At 42.0% G+C, this 19,059-nt stretch overlaps 2 protein-coding genes across 2 annotated transcripts in view; one reads left to right on the top strand and one right to left on the bottom strand.

The window, feature by feature from the left end:
• Positions 1-762: 762 nt before the first annotated feature.
• On the bottom strand, positions 763-3,279 carry DOLK (dolichol kinase). The gene has a single exon (XM_003407656.4). The coding sequence runs from the start codon at positions 2,958-2,960 to the stop codon at positions 1,344-1,346; it is 1,617 nt and encodes a 538-aa protein (XP_003407704.1). The 5' UTR covers positions 2,961-3,279; the 3' UTR covers positions 763-1,343.
• Positions 3,280-3,344: 65 nt separating this feature from the next.
• The window catches only part of NUP188 (nucleoporin 188), a 49,589-nt gene continuing 33,874 nt past the window's right edge, over positions 3,345-19,059 (top strand). Inside the window, exons 1-8 of the mRNA XM_003407423.4 lie at positions 3,345-3,407; positions 12,783-12,837; positions 13,798-13,871; positions 16,437-16,521; positions 16,975-17,055; positions 17,541-17,585; positions 18,334-18,426; positions 18,564-18,683. Of these exons, the coding sequence (XP_003407471.2) occupies positions 3,376-3,407; positions 12,783-12,837; positions 13,798-13,871; positions 16,437-16,521; positions 16,975-17,055; positions 17,541-17,585; positions 18,334-18,426; positions 18,564-18,683 (585 nt within the window). The 5' untranslated portion in view covers positions 3,345-3,375. The remainder of the gene's footprint in view (positions 3,408-12,782; positions 12,838-13,797; positions 13,872-16,436; positions 16,522-16,974; positions 17,056-17,540; positions 17,586-18,333; positions 18,427-18,563; positions 18,684-19,059) is intronic.

The raw sequence follows: 19,059 nt of genomic DNA, 5'->3' as shown, positions 1-19,059 counted from the left end.
AAAGGAATGTCTTGGTACCCTCCTCTGAGGGAAAGGACTTGGCAGTGATTCTCAGGCAGAAGTGCAAGCTCCCCCAGAGCTGGTCCTGGCTCTGCTCCTGGCTTCTGGCCTTGTTGGACCAAAGTTCTCATCTCTTTGTGCTAGGCCTTTCCCTACCAGATTGGACGTTCGGCCTCATGAAATGTGCTGTGCTATCTTCCTGCTGATAGGAAACTTTTATCCATTCAGCGAATGCCGACCAAGTTCCTGCTTACGTGCCAGGCTCTCTGCGTGGGACACAAGGCTGCGGTGTAGGCTCCTTGCTCGGGCAGAGTTCCAGAGTAGAGCCATTCTGAACTCCCAGGAAACTCCTCCAGCCCCTCTGAACCTGTCCTAACCAGAACCCAGTGCCGTTGAGTCAATTCCGGCTCATAGCGAGCCTATAGGACAGAGTAGAACTGCCCCATAAGGCTTTAATATGCTGCCAAGGGAAGAGACAAAGACAAGTTTGATGTGACTGGAGTGTGAGAGGGTCTCAGGAGGGACCCCTTGACAAGATCCTGTGCTGTCCAGCTCAGCAGCACCACTCGGCCAGGCCGCAGAGGCCTTGGAGGGCGGGGGTGGGGGAAGAGGTTGGCTGAAACAAAATATCAGTGCAGGACCTGATCCTCTTCTTCATACACACAACAAGCTGACCCTACCTCCCCCCTTCAGTTCTTCCTACCCCAAATGAAACAGGGAAGTAAAAGTAAAGATCGCTCGGGTCTCCAAGTACAACTGATAAAGCCCCCTTGGCTCGCATGGCTTTTTTGCTACGATGAACCTGGTCTCAGGTTATAATGACACTTTCCCGCACTGATTGCTCATCGTGCCCTGGACTGGACACTTTACATATCTCATCTCACTGGATCCTCACAACACCCCCATGAGATATGCGCTGTTAATTCTCATCTTGCAGACAGGAGAACTGAGTCCACACAGTTAAGTGCCACAACCAAGGATTCTAACCAGATTAGTCTGACACCAGAACCTGAAGCATTAACCCCTATGCTCTACTTCCTCCCTCCGGTGTCCACTCCTGCCCCTTCTGAGGACTGCTAGGTGTGTGTGTGTGTGGAGGGAGGGGGTCTGCAGCACACTCGAATTCTTTGAGCTGCTGCACTATTCTTTAAGCGTTTTTTTTTTTTTAACATTAGCAAAACTAAAACCAAGAAAGCTTTGATTTTTATTTTAAATTTGAACCAACCCAAAAGTCCAATCTTCTTTTCACCCCTTGGCTCTTCATACCCAAGTGGCTGGCTGCTGTGGGGGCCATTCACACTCCCCATGTTCCTGTCTCCTCCATCACTACTGCTGCACAACAACTAGGCCATCAGCAATATCAGGAGGTAGAGAGGCAAAAGGAGATTGTCTATCTGTGTGGTGTACGCTTCTAGGAGGGACACAGTACTGATGGACCCCAAAATCCAAGCATAATTGTAGTTTAGGTCCACTTCACTGTCAAAGATTAAGATCAGAGCTACAGAAATGATCTGGGCAAATATAGACGTCATGGTCCCCTCGAAAGTCTTTTTAGTTCCAGGCCAGTGGATCTCTCCCATGGCGCTGCCAAAGACAGAGGCCACAGTATCGCCTACACCCACAGCCAGGACGCCAGCGTAAGGGACTAGGGCCCTTGCTCCCCCGAAGCTACCCTTCTGTGTACAGGGTCTGGGGACCAGCCAAATGGGAAGAGACACGCCCAGGAGCAGGTAGATGTGGGTCAGGATGAGTGGTCCACTGTCTCGTTCATCCAGGAAGAGGGACAGGAGGTTCCGCAGAGTGTGGCCCAGGGGCTTGATGCGGAAGTAGCGCACATACTCCAAGAAGATGAAGACTGCCAGGCATACAGTGGCGGCCACATAGAGCAGTGGCCGGTCAAAGATGATACCTGGGATGTAGGTGGCTACCACAATGAAGTGGAAATACTTCCGGGCGATGGTGGGGGCCTGGTGCTTCTTGGATTCAGAAGATGATCGCTTTGCATTCTGGTACAGCACTACCAGGCAGGCCAAGGTGGCCAGCAGAGACCAATAGGCTAGGAGGTAGATGCGGGTATCTGTTTGGAAGAGGAAATGAAGGAGCCAGAGCAAGGGATTCCTGCGGATGAGTCGATGCAGCCAGGGCAGGACCACACCAAGGCCCAGCACGCAGGTCATGAGGTGGAAGAAGATGGAGGAGGCCCAGGTGCCTGAGTCCATGAAGGCAAAGAGGGTGCTGAAGAGGATACCCATGAGCACCATCCCTACCACCACTACCAACAAGAAGAAGTCCACTGGGTCCCCCTGGTTTTCCACCACTGTCAGAGAGCGCTTGATAAGCTGGTTGAGCACAAAGCTGATGCCACCTAATACCAGCACTGCCTCTCCAGGGGTGAAGCAGCGGGGCAGCAGGTACAGCAGGATCATGTTGAGGTACACGAAGATTAGCAGGACCTCTAGGACCTCAATCACCTCACCCACACTAAGCGAGTGCTTCATGATGTAAATGATGCCACCTCCAGCCAAGCCCGAGATGACGCAAGTGTTGGTGGGCACGGGGCGAGTGATGCCCAGCGCCAACACTGACGAGAAGAGGGCCACTGCCATGCCAGTGGCTGCTACGACGATACCAAAACGTTCAAAGTGTGGGTTCCCTGCAGCCTGGCAGCGTTCCTTCATGACCAGTCCGAGCAAAGGCATGACCATGGAGGCAGGCAGTAGTCCACTGTTGGCAGACATTCGGAACTGGAAGACGGCGCCTCCTTGCTGGAGCAGCCGATCCCACTTGTATTGGACGTAGAAGGCCTGCACTGCGAGGGCCACAGCGCACCACGAGTATCGGTCCCACACGGTTACGTGAATGCTCAGCACCATGGCGAACACCACTGCCGCCTCTGCCAGGACCGAACCGCTCAGCGGAGCTCCCGCCCCCGGGGTCGGAGGAGCGCTATCTCGGGTCATGTCTCCAGGCTTGAGGCCCCCGGAAAGCCGGGGTGACTAGGGACGCCTTGGACTCTTGGTCCCTCAGCACCGCCAAGCAAAGGACAACGGTTTCACCCAGCCAGTAACCTTCTCCCTCCGTTTTCCAGTTGTAAGGACAGAACTCCACTGCAGGTCACTCTCTGCGGCCTGAAAGCTGGAGTCCCGTCACTCTCCACCGCCTCCAATTTACGGAGTAGACACCGTCTCTCGGCCGCCTTCCTCACGACCGCGGACACCCTGGCCGCTGGTTCTCCGCTTCCCCGGGTATCGCCATCTTGGCCCCGCCCCGTACCGGACTCACGTGACGGAAGCTCCGCCCCACGCGTCAGGTACCAGGCGAGCGGTCACGTGGGCGCCGCGTCTGGGGGCGGGGCTGGGGCGCGCGCGCGGGAAGATGGCGGCGGCCGCCGGCGAGCCGTGTGTGAGGTGCGGAGCGGGCCAAGTTGTCGGGGTTGGCTGTGAGGCGCGGGCTCGAAACTAAGCAGAAGCGGGGCGGGAATTGGGAGCGGGATGTGGCGGCGGTGGCGGTGCGAAGCCCGGCTGGGTAGACGGCGCCGAGACGGGAAGCGGTTACGTGCAAACGGTCCCCGCGCGCGGGGAGCTGAAGGGACTTCTCCAAGCGGAGGGCCGGTTCCTCACCTTATCCCTCAGTGCTGGGCTTCCCGTCTCCTCACCCAAGTCCTTTTCTCTTCTTCCCCTCTTCCCGTCCGTGTGTCCTTTGGAGCCCCACTAGCGCTTCCTCGTCTGGCTGTGACGCTACCTCGAGGCGCAACGGGCGCTTTGCGGTCGCCTGGAGGACCCTCTCCTTCCCTCCCCCTCCCCCCACGTCCCCGCCGCAGCCCCCCGGTGACCTGTCCCGGGCCTTCCCTGCCTCTCAGGTTCTCCTCATGTGCTCTCTTGTTGCACAGAGCCACCTCCTTGTAGTTTTTGTCCTCATTCTCCGCTCAGCCTTTCATCCACCCATCTATTCATTATTTTACTCATTGATTCGGTCAGCCGATGTGTTCAAATCTCCCAAGAGATTTCAGGCACTGTTCTAGGCTTTGGGAGCAAGAAGACGAAACGCTAAAAAGAATAATACAGTTTTCAATATAGAGGGTTTGCTCTTGCCAGACACTGGTGAGATCCTTTTGAATTCTCACAGCTCTTGTGAGGTACCCTTTACAGATGAGTCAGAAGTCCCGCTCTGCTAGCTAAGGGGTAAAGTGAGGGAGGATTCAAATCCGAGTCTCTTCGACTCCAGAACTGTAATGAAACCTTCACACCCCTGTCTTCCACATTCCACCTTGAAGAGGTTTCGTCCATTCTACTCCCTCCCACCTTCCCTAGTCAAATTAGTTATGGCGCTTATATTCCCAGTGCCAACAATGTTTTCCCCACTTTTTTGTCGTATTCCCCACTGTATCCTCCGTACCCAGGAATAGCATGTAATAAAAAAAAAAAAAAGCCATTAGTATTTATTACAAATATTGTCCGTTTTCTCTGGCATCACTTTAATTTCCCAGCTGAAAGTGAGATTTTTCTCCTCTGGAATTTTCCCTGGACTACATCTGTACCTTGTGAGGACCAGTTTGCTTTTTTCTCCTCTGTCGTTTCATGCCAACCATTGTATCAGGACAGCATTGTAGCCACTGTGCCCTCCTTTTCTTAGGGTTGTTTCATAGTCGTTATGGCTCCTGTAGAATAAAGCATGTTCCTTAATGAAAAGGAACATTAGGAAAGCATTGGTTTGCCTGAAAGATGACTTGTTCATGCTGGGGAACCTACCAAACTCATCCTAAGGAGGAAGAAAGGGCATTAGAATTCTTAGGCACTGCTTTGCTCATGGCTTGTATCAGGAGAGTGATTTTTTTGTGTGTGTGTGCCAAAAGTCACATTCAGTAGCAGATGGAATTATACTGAGCAGCAGTCCTCTGTCTGAAATGCCTGTAGGTCTGGACTAAGAGAAAACTTAATTCTCTTCCTGATGCCTCAGATTTGCAGATGACTGCAGACAAGCGACCTCACCATTTTGAACCTGTCTCTCCAAATGCAGATCATTTCCAGAGTAGTATTGAAGTGGCTGTGAGGCTTTTTTTTTTTTTTTTGTGGGAAAAGTCATTGTGAATGTTAATACAAGCTGGCATTAGTTTAAAAAAAAAAAAAAAAAAAGGAATACTACCCTTAAATCAATCTTTTGGGAAGGTCACTCAGGAGTTGGCAGAAAGTTTGAATATTGGCACTTTTCTTGTAACTCCTGTGTTCTTCAGTTAAAGTGTTTGAATTAGTCTGAATGGTGTAGGTGTGCTAAACAAAAATAGAACTGCAATTTGGAAAGCTTTTGCTGCTGAGCTTAAATCTCAGTTCACACAAGAGAGGTATACTTCCTCTGTGAAGTTAGAGCGTCCACGGGCAGTGGCAGCTTTTATTTATTAAATATCTCATCAAGGTAGCTTGGCTGTGTCCCAGCTTTCTATCCAAAGGACTGAATTGTAGAAACAGTTATTTCTAACTCCCAGTAGCCTTCACTCATAGCTTTCCAATGAGATGGATGACTAAAGAAGATAATTTTCAGGCTCCATTAACTTCAGCTCTTGTAGGAATGACGTTCCATGTTTGCTGGAACACTGGACTGGAAATAGTGAAGTTTTTAAAACTTTACCTTTGAATTTGAGGCAAATTATTTAATCTGTGCCTTAGTGTCTCCCCTACATACTTCGCTGAAAGGAGTATTGTGCATGTAAATGAGAGACATTAGCACATAGTTTCTTGGAAATATATATAGAAGCTATTTCCCCGAGTCTTGGGTGGGCTTCACAGTTCTAAGTTTCAGTCAAGCCTTTAGGTCCCAATTTGAGATGAAGCCTTTTGTCAATCACTGAATCAGTCCCCAGCAATCCCTCTCTCTTCTGACTTTTCTGTTCTATGTGGTTAAGTTTCTTTGTATTAGTTGTTAGTATCATGCCCTTTAGTACTTTCTTCCTTTTTGCCGATTGTGTAATGTGTATTTAATATCCTTTGCCGTTCTCATCCCTTAAGCTTAGCATCATAAAGGTCTTAGATTTATTTGTATCCCCATTATTCCTAGGCCAGTGAGTATGTAGGTATTGAGGAAACCAGTTAGACTTACTTCCATAGATTTTGTTCCTGATAACTCTGCCATTTTCTCCTTTATTCTCCCTTCTGTTGGTACTTCTGCATATATTGTTTTTCTTGATTTTTCTGTTCCAGTTAGATTGCAAGCCTAAAAGGGACCCATATCATTCCCTTTCTTTGATGTTTATTCTTTCAAATATCTGTGCCAGCTACTACGTTAAGGGTATGGTCCGCTATTGTAGAACACCTCAGTTGACATCTTTGCTTGCTGGCAGCATGAATTCTTGGGTGCATCCTGAGGCAGTGAAATGTAGTAGTTGAGCTCTGGAGTCATGCAGAGCACCTGGTTCAAGCCCTGGCTCCATTGTAGTATATTAGCTGTGTGATAGGCAAGTTACTTAACCACTTTTAAACCTTAGTTTCCAGATTAGCTAATGGGAATAACAACAGTATTTGCCTCATAAACAAGCTGTCACTATTCAGTAAGACAGTGTGCCTGACATATTATGAGATACTGTTGGTTCACTGGTAGAATTCTTGCCATCCACGCGAGAGACCTGGGTTCCATTCCTTGCCAACACACCTCTTATACAACCACTACCCTCTGTCGGTGGAGGCTTGCATGTTGCTATGACGCTGAACAGGTTTCAACAGAGCTTCTAGACTGGATGGACTAGGAAGAAAGGTCTGGTTACCTACTTCTGAAAATCAGCCACTGAGAACCCTGTGGAAAACAACAGTCAGAAATACAACTAATCATGGGGATGGTGCAGGACCAGGCAGCGTTTTGTTCTGTTGTATGTGTGGCCACCATGAATTGGGGGCCAACTCAACAGCAGCTAACAGCAACAACTGACATAATTGCGTGATACTTACTTTTCTTATTATCAAAAATTCAAGTTTTCGACAGCATTATTTTTTGACACCGTATAAAGACCATCACATGACATGGATTTACCAATGAGAATTTCTTTTTTTTTCGAGTATTAAATGTAAAAGTTACTGCCTCATTCCAGGGGAGTGGTTTCTAGTCTCATTTAGTAGCAGAATCTTTTTCTCAAAATAAACCCCAAAACTAATATATCAAACAGATAAAAGGCAGAGAGAGCCAATAGACTAAGTCTTTTGTCTGCTTCTCTGAGGCTAATTGATGCCCTGGAGCAGTGGTGATTTAGGAACTCATTTGGCATACTTGTTATAAGATGTAGATTCCTGTGCCCTACCTCCAGGAAAGAGTAGCTGTAGGTGGTGACCAGGGTTCTGCAGTGTGTCATGTGTTGTTCACCAAGTGATTTTGCTGTAGGTGGTCTGAGAACTACGTTTTGAGAAACATTATTATGCTTTTTTATTGTGCAAATGTTGTTATAACAAATAGCCATGACTTGAATTTGAGAAAACAAGGAATTCCGGATCCTGGCTGGTCCTCAAATGTGGGTAGTGGTCTTTGCAGTCTCTTCTCGTTTTTTATGGGAATGACTGCTAGCTATCTAGTTAGAGATCTAAGCAAATGCTGGTAAATTAAAGCTCATCGATTCCCAGGCGTTTTGAAAGTATAAGATGGATGATCAAGAAAGAGTGACTTAGCTCAGGCATACAAAGCCTTCAGTTAATAATAAATTTCTTTCCATTAATTTTGATGTACTGTGTAGCCATGGTATTAGTGTTATATAACAGGTGTCTAATCAATTTTGTGGAAACGGAAGCTATCCTTAGTAACAATAAAAATGTATTTCATCTTAAATAAAGCATTTCATTTTGGCTAATCCAGATATATCAGACAAATAAGATAATTCCCTTTACAAATGGCATTCTTTTCAAGTTCTGCTGTATGTACATTTCTTTAAACCATGAGCTCACCTCTATCTTTTTAATTCCTTAGGGCTTTACTTATTCATACCTTTTTATATATACATTATCAGTATAAAGGGACATTTGTTTATTTACTGGTCTAATCTCCTAATTATTTTCCACAGTGAATGCTGTCTTTTATCAAGAAAATTATTAGTGAATCCAGTGTTCAGTTGTAGGGGTTGGTGACTATTTAACAAAATCGACCTTGTTTTCTTAAAAGCATTAACCCGTAGTAAATAGGTTTTTAATTTTTCAGTGTGTTTTAATCTCTTTTGATGGGAAAATCCTGAAAGATAATTTTTAAATAGAAGTAGTGCTTTTACAGTCTTAGCGGGGAAAACACTTTTTACTTTATACTCACAGTTGCACAGCTTGCATTCCTTTTGTAGGGACCTTTTAGTATAGACTACTAGGACCTTTTCATTTTTTTCCTGTGGGTAGGCTTTCTAAGCAGTGTTTATTTTTTTAGGTTACTATTCTAGGTGCGGGAAAACCCTGGTGGTATAGTGGTTAGGTGCTACGGCTGCTAACCAAAAGGTCGGGAGTTCAAATCCACCAGGTGCTCCTTTTAAACTCTGTGGGGCAGTTCTGTTATGTCCTATGGGGTCGCTATGAGTCAGAATCAACTCGACAGCAATGAGTTTTTTATTCTAGGGGCAGGACGAGGCAGTGTTTCGTTCTGTTGTATATAGGGTTGCTATGAGTTGGAACCGACTTGACACTAACAGCAACAACAATTCTAGGTACTGATTTAGGATCTTACAAAATATAATCCTTACCTTCTTTATAACTCTTGAGAGAATTTTTCTTTTTTTTTAATTTTAATTGTGCTTTAAGTGAAAGTTTACAAATCAAGTCAGTCTCTCATACAAAAATTTATATACACCTCGCTATATACTCCTAGTTGCTCTCCCCCTAATGAGACAGCACACTCCTTTCCACTTTCTATTTTCATGTCCATTCGGGCAGTTTCTGACCCCCTCTGCCCTCTCATCACCTATCCAGACAGGAGCTGCCCACATAGTTTCATGTGTCTACTTGTTCCAAGAAGGTCACTCCTCACCAGTATCATTTTCAATCCCATAGTCCAGTCCAGTCCCTGTCCGAAGAGTTGGCTTTGGGAATGGTTCCTGTCTTGGGCAAACAGAAGGTCTGAGGACCGTGACCTCTGGGTTCTTTCTAGTCTCAGTCAGACCATTAAGTCTGGTCTTTTTATGAGAATTTGAGGTCTGCGTCTCACTGCTCTCCTGTTCCCTCAGGGGTTCTGTGTTGTGTTCCCTGTCAGGGCAGTCATCCGTTGTAGCCAGGCACCATCTAGCTCTTCTGGTCTCAGGCTGATGTAGTCTATGGTTTATGTGGCCCTTTCTGTCTGTTGGGTTCATACTTACCTTGTATCTTTGGCGTTCTTCATTCTCCTTTGTGCCAGGTGAATTGAGACCAATTGATGCATCTTAGATGGCCGTGTGCTAGCGTTTAAGATCCCAGACGGCACTCTCCAAAGTGGGATGCAGAATGTTTTCTTAATAGATTTTATTATTCCAGTTGAGCTAGATGTCCCCTGAAACCATGGTCCCCAAACCCCCGCAACTGCTACGCTGGCCTTTGAAGTGTTCAGTTTATTCAGGAAACCTCTTTGCTTTTGGTTTAGTCCAGTTGTGCTGACCTCTCCTGTATTGTGTGTTGTCTTCCCCTTCACCTAAAATAGTTCTTGCTTACTATCTAATTAGTGAATGCTCTTCTCCCTCCCTCCCCACTCTCATAACCATCAAAGAATATTTTCTTCTCTGTTTAAACTATTTCTCGAGTTCTTATAATAGTGATCTCATACAGTATTTGTCCTTTTCCATTTGACTGATTTCACTCAGCGTAATGCCTTCCAGACTCCTCCACGTTATGAAATGTTTCATGGATTGACCATTGTTCTTTATCAATGTGTAGTATTCTGTTGTCTGAATATACCATAATTATCCATTCATCCATTGATGGGCACCTTGGTTGCTTCCATCTTTTTGGTATTGTAAACAGTGCTGCAGTGAACATGGGTGTGCATATATCTGTTCGTGTAAAGGCTCTTATTTTTCTAGAATATGTTCCGAGGAGTGGGATTGCTGGATCGTATGGTAGTTCTATTTCTAGCTTTTTTTTTTTTTAATAATTTTTATTGTGCTTTAAGTGAAAGTTTACAAATCAAGTCAGTCTCTCACGCAAAAACTTATATATACCTTGCTATATACTCCCCCCAATTACTCTCCCCCTAATGAGACAGCCCGCTCTCTCCCTCCACTCTCTCTTTTTGTGCCCATTTCCTTCTAACCCCCTCTACCCTCTTATCCCCCCTCCAGGCAGGAGATGCCAACATAGTCTCTCAAGTGTCCACCTGATCCAAGAAGCTCACTCCTCACCAGCATCCCTCTCCAACCCATTGTCCAGTCCAATCCATGTCTGCTGAGTTGGCTTTGGGAATGGTTCCTGTCCTGGGTCAACAGAAGTTCTAGGGGCCATTACCACCGGGGTCCTTCTAGGCTCAGTCAGACCATTAAGTCTGGTCTTTTTATGAGAATTTGGGGTCTGCATACCACTGCTCTCCGGCTCCCTCAGGGGTTCTCTGTTGTGTTCCCTGTCAGGGCAGTCATCAGTTATAGCCGGGCACCATCTAGTTCTTCTGGTCTCAGGATGATGTAGTCGTTGGTTCACGTGGCCCTTTCTGTCTCTTGGGCTCGTAATTACCTCGTGTCCTTGGTGTTCTTCATTCTCCTTTGATCCAGGTGGGTTGAGACCAATTGATGCATCTTAGATGGCTGCTTGCTAGTGTTTAAGACCCCAGACGGCACTTTCCAAAGTGGGATGCAGAGTGTTTTCTTAATAGATTTTATTATGCCAATTGACTTAGATGTCCCCTGACACCATGGTCCCCAAACCCCTGCCCCTGCTACACTGGCCTTTGAAGCATTCAGTTTATTCAGGAAATTTGTTTGCTTTTGGTTTAGTCCGGTTGTGCTGACCTCTCCTGTATTGTGTGTTCTCTTTCCCTTCACCTAAAGTAGTTCTTATCTACTATCTAATTAGCGAATATCCCTCTCCCACCCTCCCTCCCTCCCCCCTCTCGTAACCACAAAAGAATGTTTTCTTCTCAGTTTAAACTATTTCTCAAGTTCTTATAATAGTGGTCTTATACAGTATTTGTCCTTTTGCAACTGACTAATTTCACTCAGCATAATGCCTTCCAGGTTCCTCCATGTTATGAAATGTTTCACAGATTCCTCGCTGTTCTTTATCGATGCGTCATATTCCATTGTGTGAATATACCATAATTTATTTATTCATTCGTCCGTTGATGGGCACCTTGGTTGCTTCCATCTTTTTTCTATCGTAAACAGTGCTTTAATAAACGTGGGTGTACATATATCTGTTTGTGTAAAGGCTTATTTCTCTAGGATATATTCTGAGGAGTGGGATTGCAGGATCATATGGTAGTTCCATTTCTAGCTTTTTAAGGAAGTGCCAAATCGATTCCCAAAGTGGTTGTACCATTTTACATCCCCACCAGCAGTGTATAAGGGTTCCAGTCTTGAGAGACTTTCTTAATGGTTATCTTTTAAAGTTTAATCCTAGACCAAAAAATAAAATTTTCCTGAAATTCCAAAGGTATGAACAAAGGAAGGAACTGGAGTAAGCACATGGTGGGGGGTATACTTGAAGACCTCACTGTGGGGAGGAACTGTATCTAATGTAAGTTTTTTATCTCACGTCTCTAGCACTGTATGTTCTCCCTTGTGGGAGTTCATTAATAAGGAACACTGGTACTATTCATAACTGTTAGAGTTTACTTGAATGAGAAAATGAATTATATCATATGTTTAGAAAAAATATCTGGAGGTGATGGTAGCCCTGGAATGTACCTAGTTCTTTTCTAGATTTTTCTTTCTTATTGGTCACTACATTTTAATGAGAAACCCAAAACCCAAACACACTGCCTTTGAGTTGATTCCGATTCACAGCGACCCCATAGGGTTTCAAAGCCTGTAAATCTTTGTGGGAGTAAACTGCTACATCTTTCACATCTTTTTCCCAAGGAGCCTTGTGGTTTCGAACCGCTGAGCTTTTGATTAGCAGTCTCTCATTTTAACCACTGCACCCCCATCACCTCTGTAAAGAAAAAGAGGGAGATAAAAATATTAAATTGAACTGTCCTGTCTTCTTAGCAGAGAAGTCTTACTGTAGTCCATTAGTTACATACTACATAATCCATTCTAAGATACACATTTTTTTCACACTTTTAATACCTCTGAAATCAGAATGTGTCTTATAATTGATGAAATGTTATAGCTTATTAGCAGCATAGAAATCCTGGTGCTGCAGTGGTTAAGTGTTCGGCTGCTAACCAAAAGGTCAATGATTCAAACCCACCAGCCACTCCACGGGAGAAAGATGTGGCAGTCTGCTTCTATAAAGATTATAGCCTTGGAAACCCTATGGGACAGTTCTACTCTGTCCTATAGGGTCTTAATGAGTCGGAATCGACTTGATAACAATGGGTTTGGTTTGGTTTTCATTGGCAGCATTTTTCCTTAGCATACAAACAGTGATATTTCTTGCAATTAATATATCTCAGATATGATCAACTATGGTGGCCATCCTCATTTTTTGATACAGTATCTGATTGGCTTAGGTTAACATCATTAGTTTTTTAATTTTTATTTTGAACATAAAATTCCTAAGAACAGTATAACAGGATTACTTTCCAAAATTTTAAGAAATTGCTTTGCACATTGAGTATTTTGCTTCAGGACAGTAGACAAAATAGTTGTGAGGCAGCTTAGTCAAGTTTGTACAATCTAAAAAACAATTACCTTTTTGCTTTCTCTTATTTCTCAGGAGCAGTAGAGAACTGTGGACAATTCTGCTTGGAAGGTCAGCTCTGAGAGAACTGGTAAGTGGTGGTGTTCTTGAATGGATTCATGTGTTTTTTTGTGTAGCTAACATTACCAAAAAACCTGCCTTCTCTTTGAAGTAGAAAGTAAAGATAGTCTTTATTCTCAAAACTTAATAAACATGCATTTCCTTCATCTCTCTGTTGAAATCAATATATATCTTATATTTTAGCTGCTGAAGTTTTCTAAATATCTGTCTTTGTACTTTAGAGATTCCTTTGCTGAAAAGTTATCAGTGCTGCTTCATTGGCTGCTAAGGGTAGGGATACAAATACCATTCTGTTACCTCAGGCCCAGAAAGATTCTCAGTTCTTTTCTCTGTCTCACACTCTACTTGGCCTTTTTTCCTTTTCCGTTTGCTGGCTGGCTGGCTCCTTTAGGTTATAGAGGCTGTAGTTTCTAAGATACTTCCAAGTGTGTAATCATTAGTGGACAGTTCTCCATGTTGCTCCTTAGGTGTTCTGATCCTGTGAGGATAGAGCATCGTGATAACATTCAGTTATTCCTATCCTTGTTATTATTGTAATTAACATAATGAATACTACACTATTTTTAGACCCTTCATATTTTTTGGTGTGCCTCTTCTAGACATGTATCTTAAGAGAAAGAAATTCTGAAAAAAATTCGCGCACAAGATCTGAACGCTAGATAATCATCTTATGCGTGTCTAACATTAGAGGAATGGCGCGTCAATTATAAGCTAGCCACTTGTTAGAAATTAAGCAGCCACTAGAAAGTATGTTTATCGAGGTTTATCGAGGTTTTCATAATAGCAAGGTTAAATTGTTATGTTATAATGTTAAGCATAGAAAAGCAAGCTTATAGAATTCTATATTCAAAATGATTTCAGTTGTGAGGAAAGGTGCATTGTAAAAAGACTCAAAGGAATATGTAATCCTCAGAGTGATACTGGAGACTAATTACAATTGCATTTGTATAATTGTTTTGTTCTTTTCCAGAATCAGATTGAGGCAGAACTGAATAAACATTGGCAGCGGCTGTTAGAGGGACTTTCTTACTATAAACCTCCCAGGTATGACTCTTCATGTATCTGTTAGAAAAATTTCCTTGAGGAAGTTGGCATAGATGAAGCCATCCTCATGTGTTTATGATATTGCTGGGTTATGTAGATCAAAGAGAATACAATTTGGTTATCAATGGAAAAGAGTAGGGCAGATTTTTCTGTTTACTGAAAGAAAAATTTATTCTAGAAATACAGTATTTTAGAATTAAATCATATGACCCTAGTTTCTGAGAGTGAGGATTTACTAAATATTCAACTAATATTTCTAATATTATTTGGGGTCCATCATGTTTGTGTGAGACAGTGTGAGCACTGAATACTGGGATGTAGCATTGAACAGTGATAATGGCAGCTGACATTTACTTAGTGTTTACTGTGTACCAATGATTACTCTAAGCACCTGACTTACAATAAGTCATTTAATCTTCACAACAACCCTTTGAGATAGGTACTATTTTATTCTTTGATAAATATATAGATTTTTTTTATTGGGCAGTGAAAAATAAGCAATAATTAAATATAAAGTAGTTAAAAAAGAAGAGAATAACAGCTTGTAGAACCAGAAATTTATTTTAATTCCTAGTCCAGATCTCATTCTATCATACATCACAGTTACCAGACCACCCTTATTTTCATCCTACTTCTGAATGTCTGTTGAACTTACTACACCTTCACTTTCTATTTTCACTCTCTTAAATTGGTAAATAACTTTTTTTGCTCTAGTAACCCTTCCTGTGTAATTATTTTGAAGTAAATCGCAGGCACCATATTATTTTATGTGGAAATACTTCACTGTGTATCTAAAATATATGGACTTTAAAAAAAGAAGATAATCACTGTATTACCATATTTAGGTACTCTTATTATCATTGTTTCCGTTTTACAGATGGGGAAACTGAGACACAAAGAGGTTAAGTAACTTGCCCCAGGTCACACAGCTAGTAAGTGGTAGAACCAGGATTTGAACCTGGTAGTCTCACTCCAGTGTCTGTGTTCTTAATCATCATTCTGTGTTGCCTCTTTTGGAACTTATTGTTTACTCTTATACTAGCCTTTATGTTGTGGATTTTCTGTGAAATGTGAGAGTCTCTATTAAAAAAATCCGAAAACAACAACATGCGTTAGTTCACAGAATGGATATTTGTGGCATTTAGTTTCTTTTTTAAAGAGAAAAGTCCCCTTTAGTAGCATGGGATTTAAAGTCTGACAAACACGTTTTTGATTTTAACTCAACTCCAGACTTTATTTGAATTTAACCGTTTTTTCTTTAATGTCCTCTTTCTGTTCCAGGATCCAGCCCAGGGTACCACATGGCATTTAGTTGTCATGACTCCTTAGTCTCCTCTTGGCTGTGACAGTTTCTCATTCTTTCCTTGTTTTTCATGACCTTGACAGTTTTGAGGAGGATTGGGCAGGTATTTTTTAGAATGTCCTCAATTTGCATTTGTCCAGTGTTTTTCTCTTTATTAGACTAGGGTTGTGGGTTTTGGGGATGAATACACAGAGGTGAAGTACATTCTTATCACACATTAGAGAGTACATGATAGCCACATGAAATCACTGGTGATGTTAACCGTGGCTCCTTGGTCAAGGTAATGTTTCTTCTCTGTGGAGTTACTTTGTTCTCTGCCCTACTGCTCTATTCCTTAGAAAAGAGTCGCTAAGTGTAGCCCACCCTCAGTGTGGAGCGGTGCTGGCGAAATTAAATTCCACCTCCTGGAGAGAGTAGTACCTATGCCTATTATTTGGAATTCTTCTATAAGGAAGATTTTTTTCTTTATCCCTCACTTAATTTATTGATTTATTGATATCGTATGGACTCATGTATGTTTATTTTATATTTTGTTTATGCATTGTTCCATCTCTGGCCATTGGGTGCTCTTTCAGGTTGCCTTCTCTGTCTGTTTGACATGTCTCCATCCTTTCGTTTTTTGAACACTTATTTTCTGGCACTGTAGGATACACCAGACTCATCTTGCATTTTCCCTGCCCCAGCCCTAGAATCAGCCATTTCTCCAAGGAGTGGTGGTACCTTTTATTGGAGAATGGTATTTAGAAACAGAGATCTGGATGCTGGGAGTGTCCACTGCTGCTGAGGTGTTTTAGCTTCTAGGCTCTCTAGGGGAGAGAGAGCTAGATAATCTATGTATGTATACTAACAGACCTGGTTTTAAATTTCAATTAAACTTTTGATTAGCTGTGGGATTTTTGGTAAGTTATTTAATCTTTCTAAGTGTTGGTAATTCCACTTGTAAAATGGGGTAGTAATATTTACCTTTCAGGGTAGTCGTAAGGATCAGAAATAATTAGTGTAACCTTTATATATCTACAAATAGTAGATATCGTTATAATGATGGTTTGTAACAGACATGTATTTATTACTTAGGAATAATCAGTTCTGTCTTATAAAGTCTGTAGAGGTGAAGTTTTGTGTTTGTGTGTGTGTGTGTGTGTATTTTGTAGGCACCTAAAAGGAAAAAAAAGGTCTGTAGTAAAAATATCTTTCAGTATTTTTATTTTAAACCCCTAGGTGGTTATTAAGAATGAGGCAATGATTCATTGTTCTTTTCATAGTCCAACTTCAGCTGAAAAAGTGAAAGCTAATAAAGATGTAGCTTCACCACTGAAGGAACTGGGTTTACGAATCAGCAAGTTTTTGGTGAGTACAAATTAGCACTGGCTCAGTTTATTACCTACAGTGCGGATGTGCGTGATTCCATTGTTGGTGAATGTTAGTGAAAACTCAGTTTATGTTAGTTTTGGGGATTAAGTTCAGCATGTTGTGTTTCAGAAATACTCAGTGTGGTTTTTAAGCTGACTAGTTTGTATTTAAATACATAGCTATTTTGATTTTGGAAGCTCAGATCTTGCCTCCTGGCTGTATTAATAATGATCGTGAATACACAGTTGTTTCTGGCATTATCATATAAATTACATGTCCGTTTTTCTCCTATTTGGGTTAAAATTATGTTATAAGAAATCTTTTAAAAAGACTTCTGTTTATTTAAGTCCTGTGTTCATTCTGGAAGACAAATCTTCAGAATGCTTGGCATTCTATGTATGGTTTCTGAGCTGAGGTGGCTGTTCCTCACTTATAACCTGTGTATTTCAGGGTCTTGATGAAGAACAGAGTGTGCAATTACTCCAGTGTTACCTTCAAGAGGATTACAGGGGTACTCGGGACTCACTGAAGGTTCGTGGTTATGTCCAGCTCCTTTCTGCTGCCTTTATCCTGTTCTTTGTTGGGTTTAGATTTTTGCTATAGAATTTTGCTACCAGTTCTCCGCAACAGAGGTAGGTGATAAAGCCATTCTCAGGAAGGGCTTTCTAATGGCTTAAAAAAAAAGATCTGCTTCAAGCTCAGGTCTGTCCTTAGACTTGGAGGTGTGGAGAGGTCAAAATTGACATGTTAATCATAGAATCTTATGATATCAGAGTTGAAAAGAGCTTGGGAAACCATCTAGCCTGCCCAGCCCTTCATTTTACATATGAGGAAATTGAGGCAAGAGGAGACTAAGGGGATTTGAGCTCAGGTTTGGATACACTTAGGTAAAAAAGTGTTTCCAGAAATGAATGGCAGCTATAATCTTGAGGGGTGAGATGATGATGTGTACCTTTTACTTTGCGAATGAAGTTTTACCTATAAAGTGACTTCTTGACTACTTTGGTTTCCTTCAGACGGTACTACAAGACGAGAGGCAGAGTCAGGCCTTGATTCTGAAGGTCAGTAGTAGTCACCATTTTCATTCTTTGATTCAAAATTGAGTGACAGCTTCTTGACTTTGTTCTCCCTGAGCATTTTTGACATTTGACTCTTCTGTTGGGTAAGCAGTAAGGTCTTAGTAAAGACTCATATTAACTCATTATGAAGTAAGAGGCTTTTTACCATTGAACCAAGCTGAGGAGTTTTTCCAGAGGATATTCTTCAGTCGTTGATGGTGAGAATTGGTTCATGGATATTTTTTCTCTAGTTCTAAATTCAGTGGGATTAATTTGTATTTCTTTATTACTCTAGCTTGTCCTCCCTCTACCCCAAGCAGCAATTGTACTTAGAATCTCATTTTAAAATGGAATTTGACCATGGCTTCTTAAGTAAATTACTGTTTGGTATTTAGCAAGATTAAAATACATGTTATTACCAATTAAGATGTGTATTGGTGGCATTTTTATATTTGCTTTCATATATTTGGCCTCTTAGTTTATAACGTTGTGTGTTACTTGAATGCCCTGACTGAGAAATGATGCTAGAAAACTTGTTTGGAAGCTTGTTTATATCATTAAATAACAATTCCTTTTATCTTGCATGATTTAAGTTATTCTGGTTTAGGAAGGCGTTTTGCTTTCTTTTGGATTAACTCGATGTGTATCTATTTCTGTGATTGCTTATGTAAACCTGACTTTTCACATCTTTAAGTGATTTCTTTACCACCAAAGATGAGTAACTGATTTTCAATCTTTTGGTTCTTCCCAGATTGCAGATTATTACTATGAAGAAAGAACCTGTATTCTTCGTTGTGTCTTACACCTTCTCACGTATTTCCAAGATGAAAGGCACCCCTACAGGGTAAGGCCATTTAGGCTTCTTACCTCTCTTTGCTCTGTATCATTCAGCCCTTTTTAATAATTCTGTATTATTCATATTCGTATATTTTTGAATATTTACCTTTTACTCTAGGTATAAATTACTTGATTTTTTTTAAGGTTGAGTATGCAGACTGTGTCGATAAATTAGAGAAGGAGCTCGTTTCAAAATATAGACAGCAGTTCGAAGAGCTTTATAAAACTGAAGCACCAACGTGGGAGACACATGGAAACCTCATGGTATGTGGTATTGTGCCCTTCTGTAATTCTTAGGACTGATGAATAGAGCATAATAGAAAATCTGGAAATAGACCCAAATACTGATAGGAAATGAATGTATGATAAAGGTGACATTTCAAATCAGTGGGGAAAAGTTGGGTTATTCAATAAGTAGTGTTAGAACTATGGGGTAACCATCTGGAAAAGAAATTAAGCTATATCTCTATAACTCATACCTTCTACCAAAATAAAATTTAGATATATCAATGATTTAAATTAAACAAAACAAAAACAACTGTTAAAGCACTAAAGGAAAATATGAAATTTTTGTTTGTTTGTTTTTGATTGGGGGAGGTCTTTTTAAGCAAATCTCAGAAGCCATGAAAGAGACAAGAAA

This window comes from Loxodonta africana, chromosome 9, assembly GCF_030014295.1.
Source record: "Loxodonta africana isolate mLoxAfr1 chromosome 9, mLoxAfr1.hap2, whole genome shotgun sequence".
Taxonomy (NCBI): Eukaryota; Metazoa; Chordata; class Mammalia; order Proboscidea; family Elephantidae; genus Loxodonta; species Loxodonta africana.
This window is presented reverse-complemented; position numbering and strand designations above follow the sequence as displayed.

Excerpts from the sequence above, each read along its gene's own strand:
- DOLK (XM_003407656.4), bottom strand. The coding sequence starts at position 2,960 with ATGACCCGAGATAGCGCTCCTCCGACCCCGGGGGCGGGAGCTCCGCTG.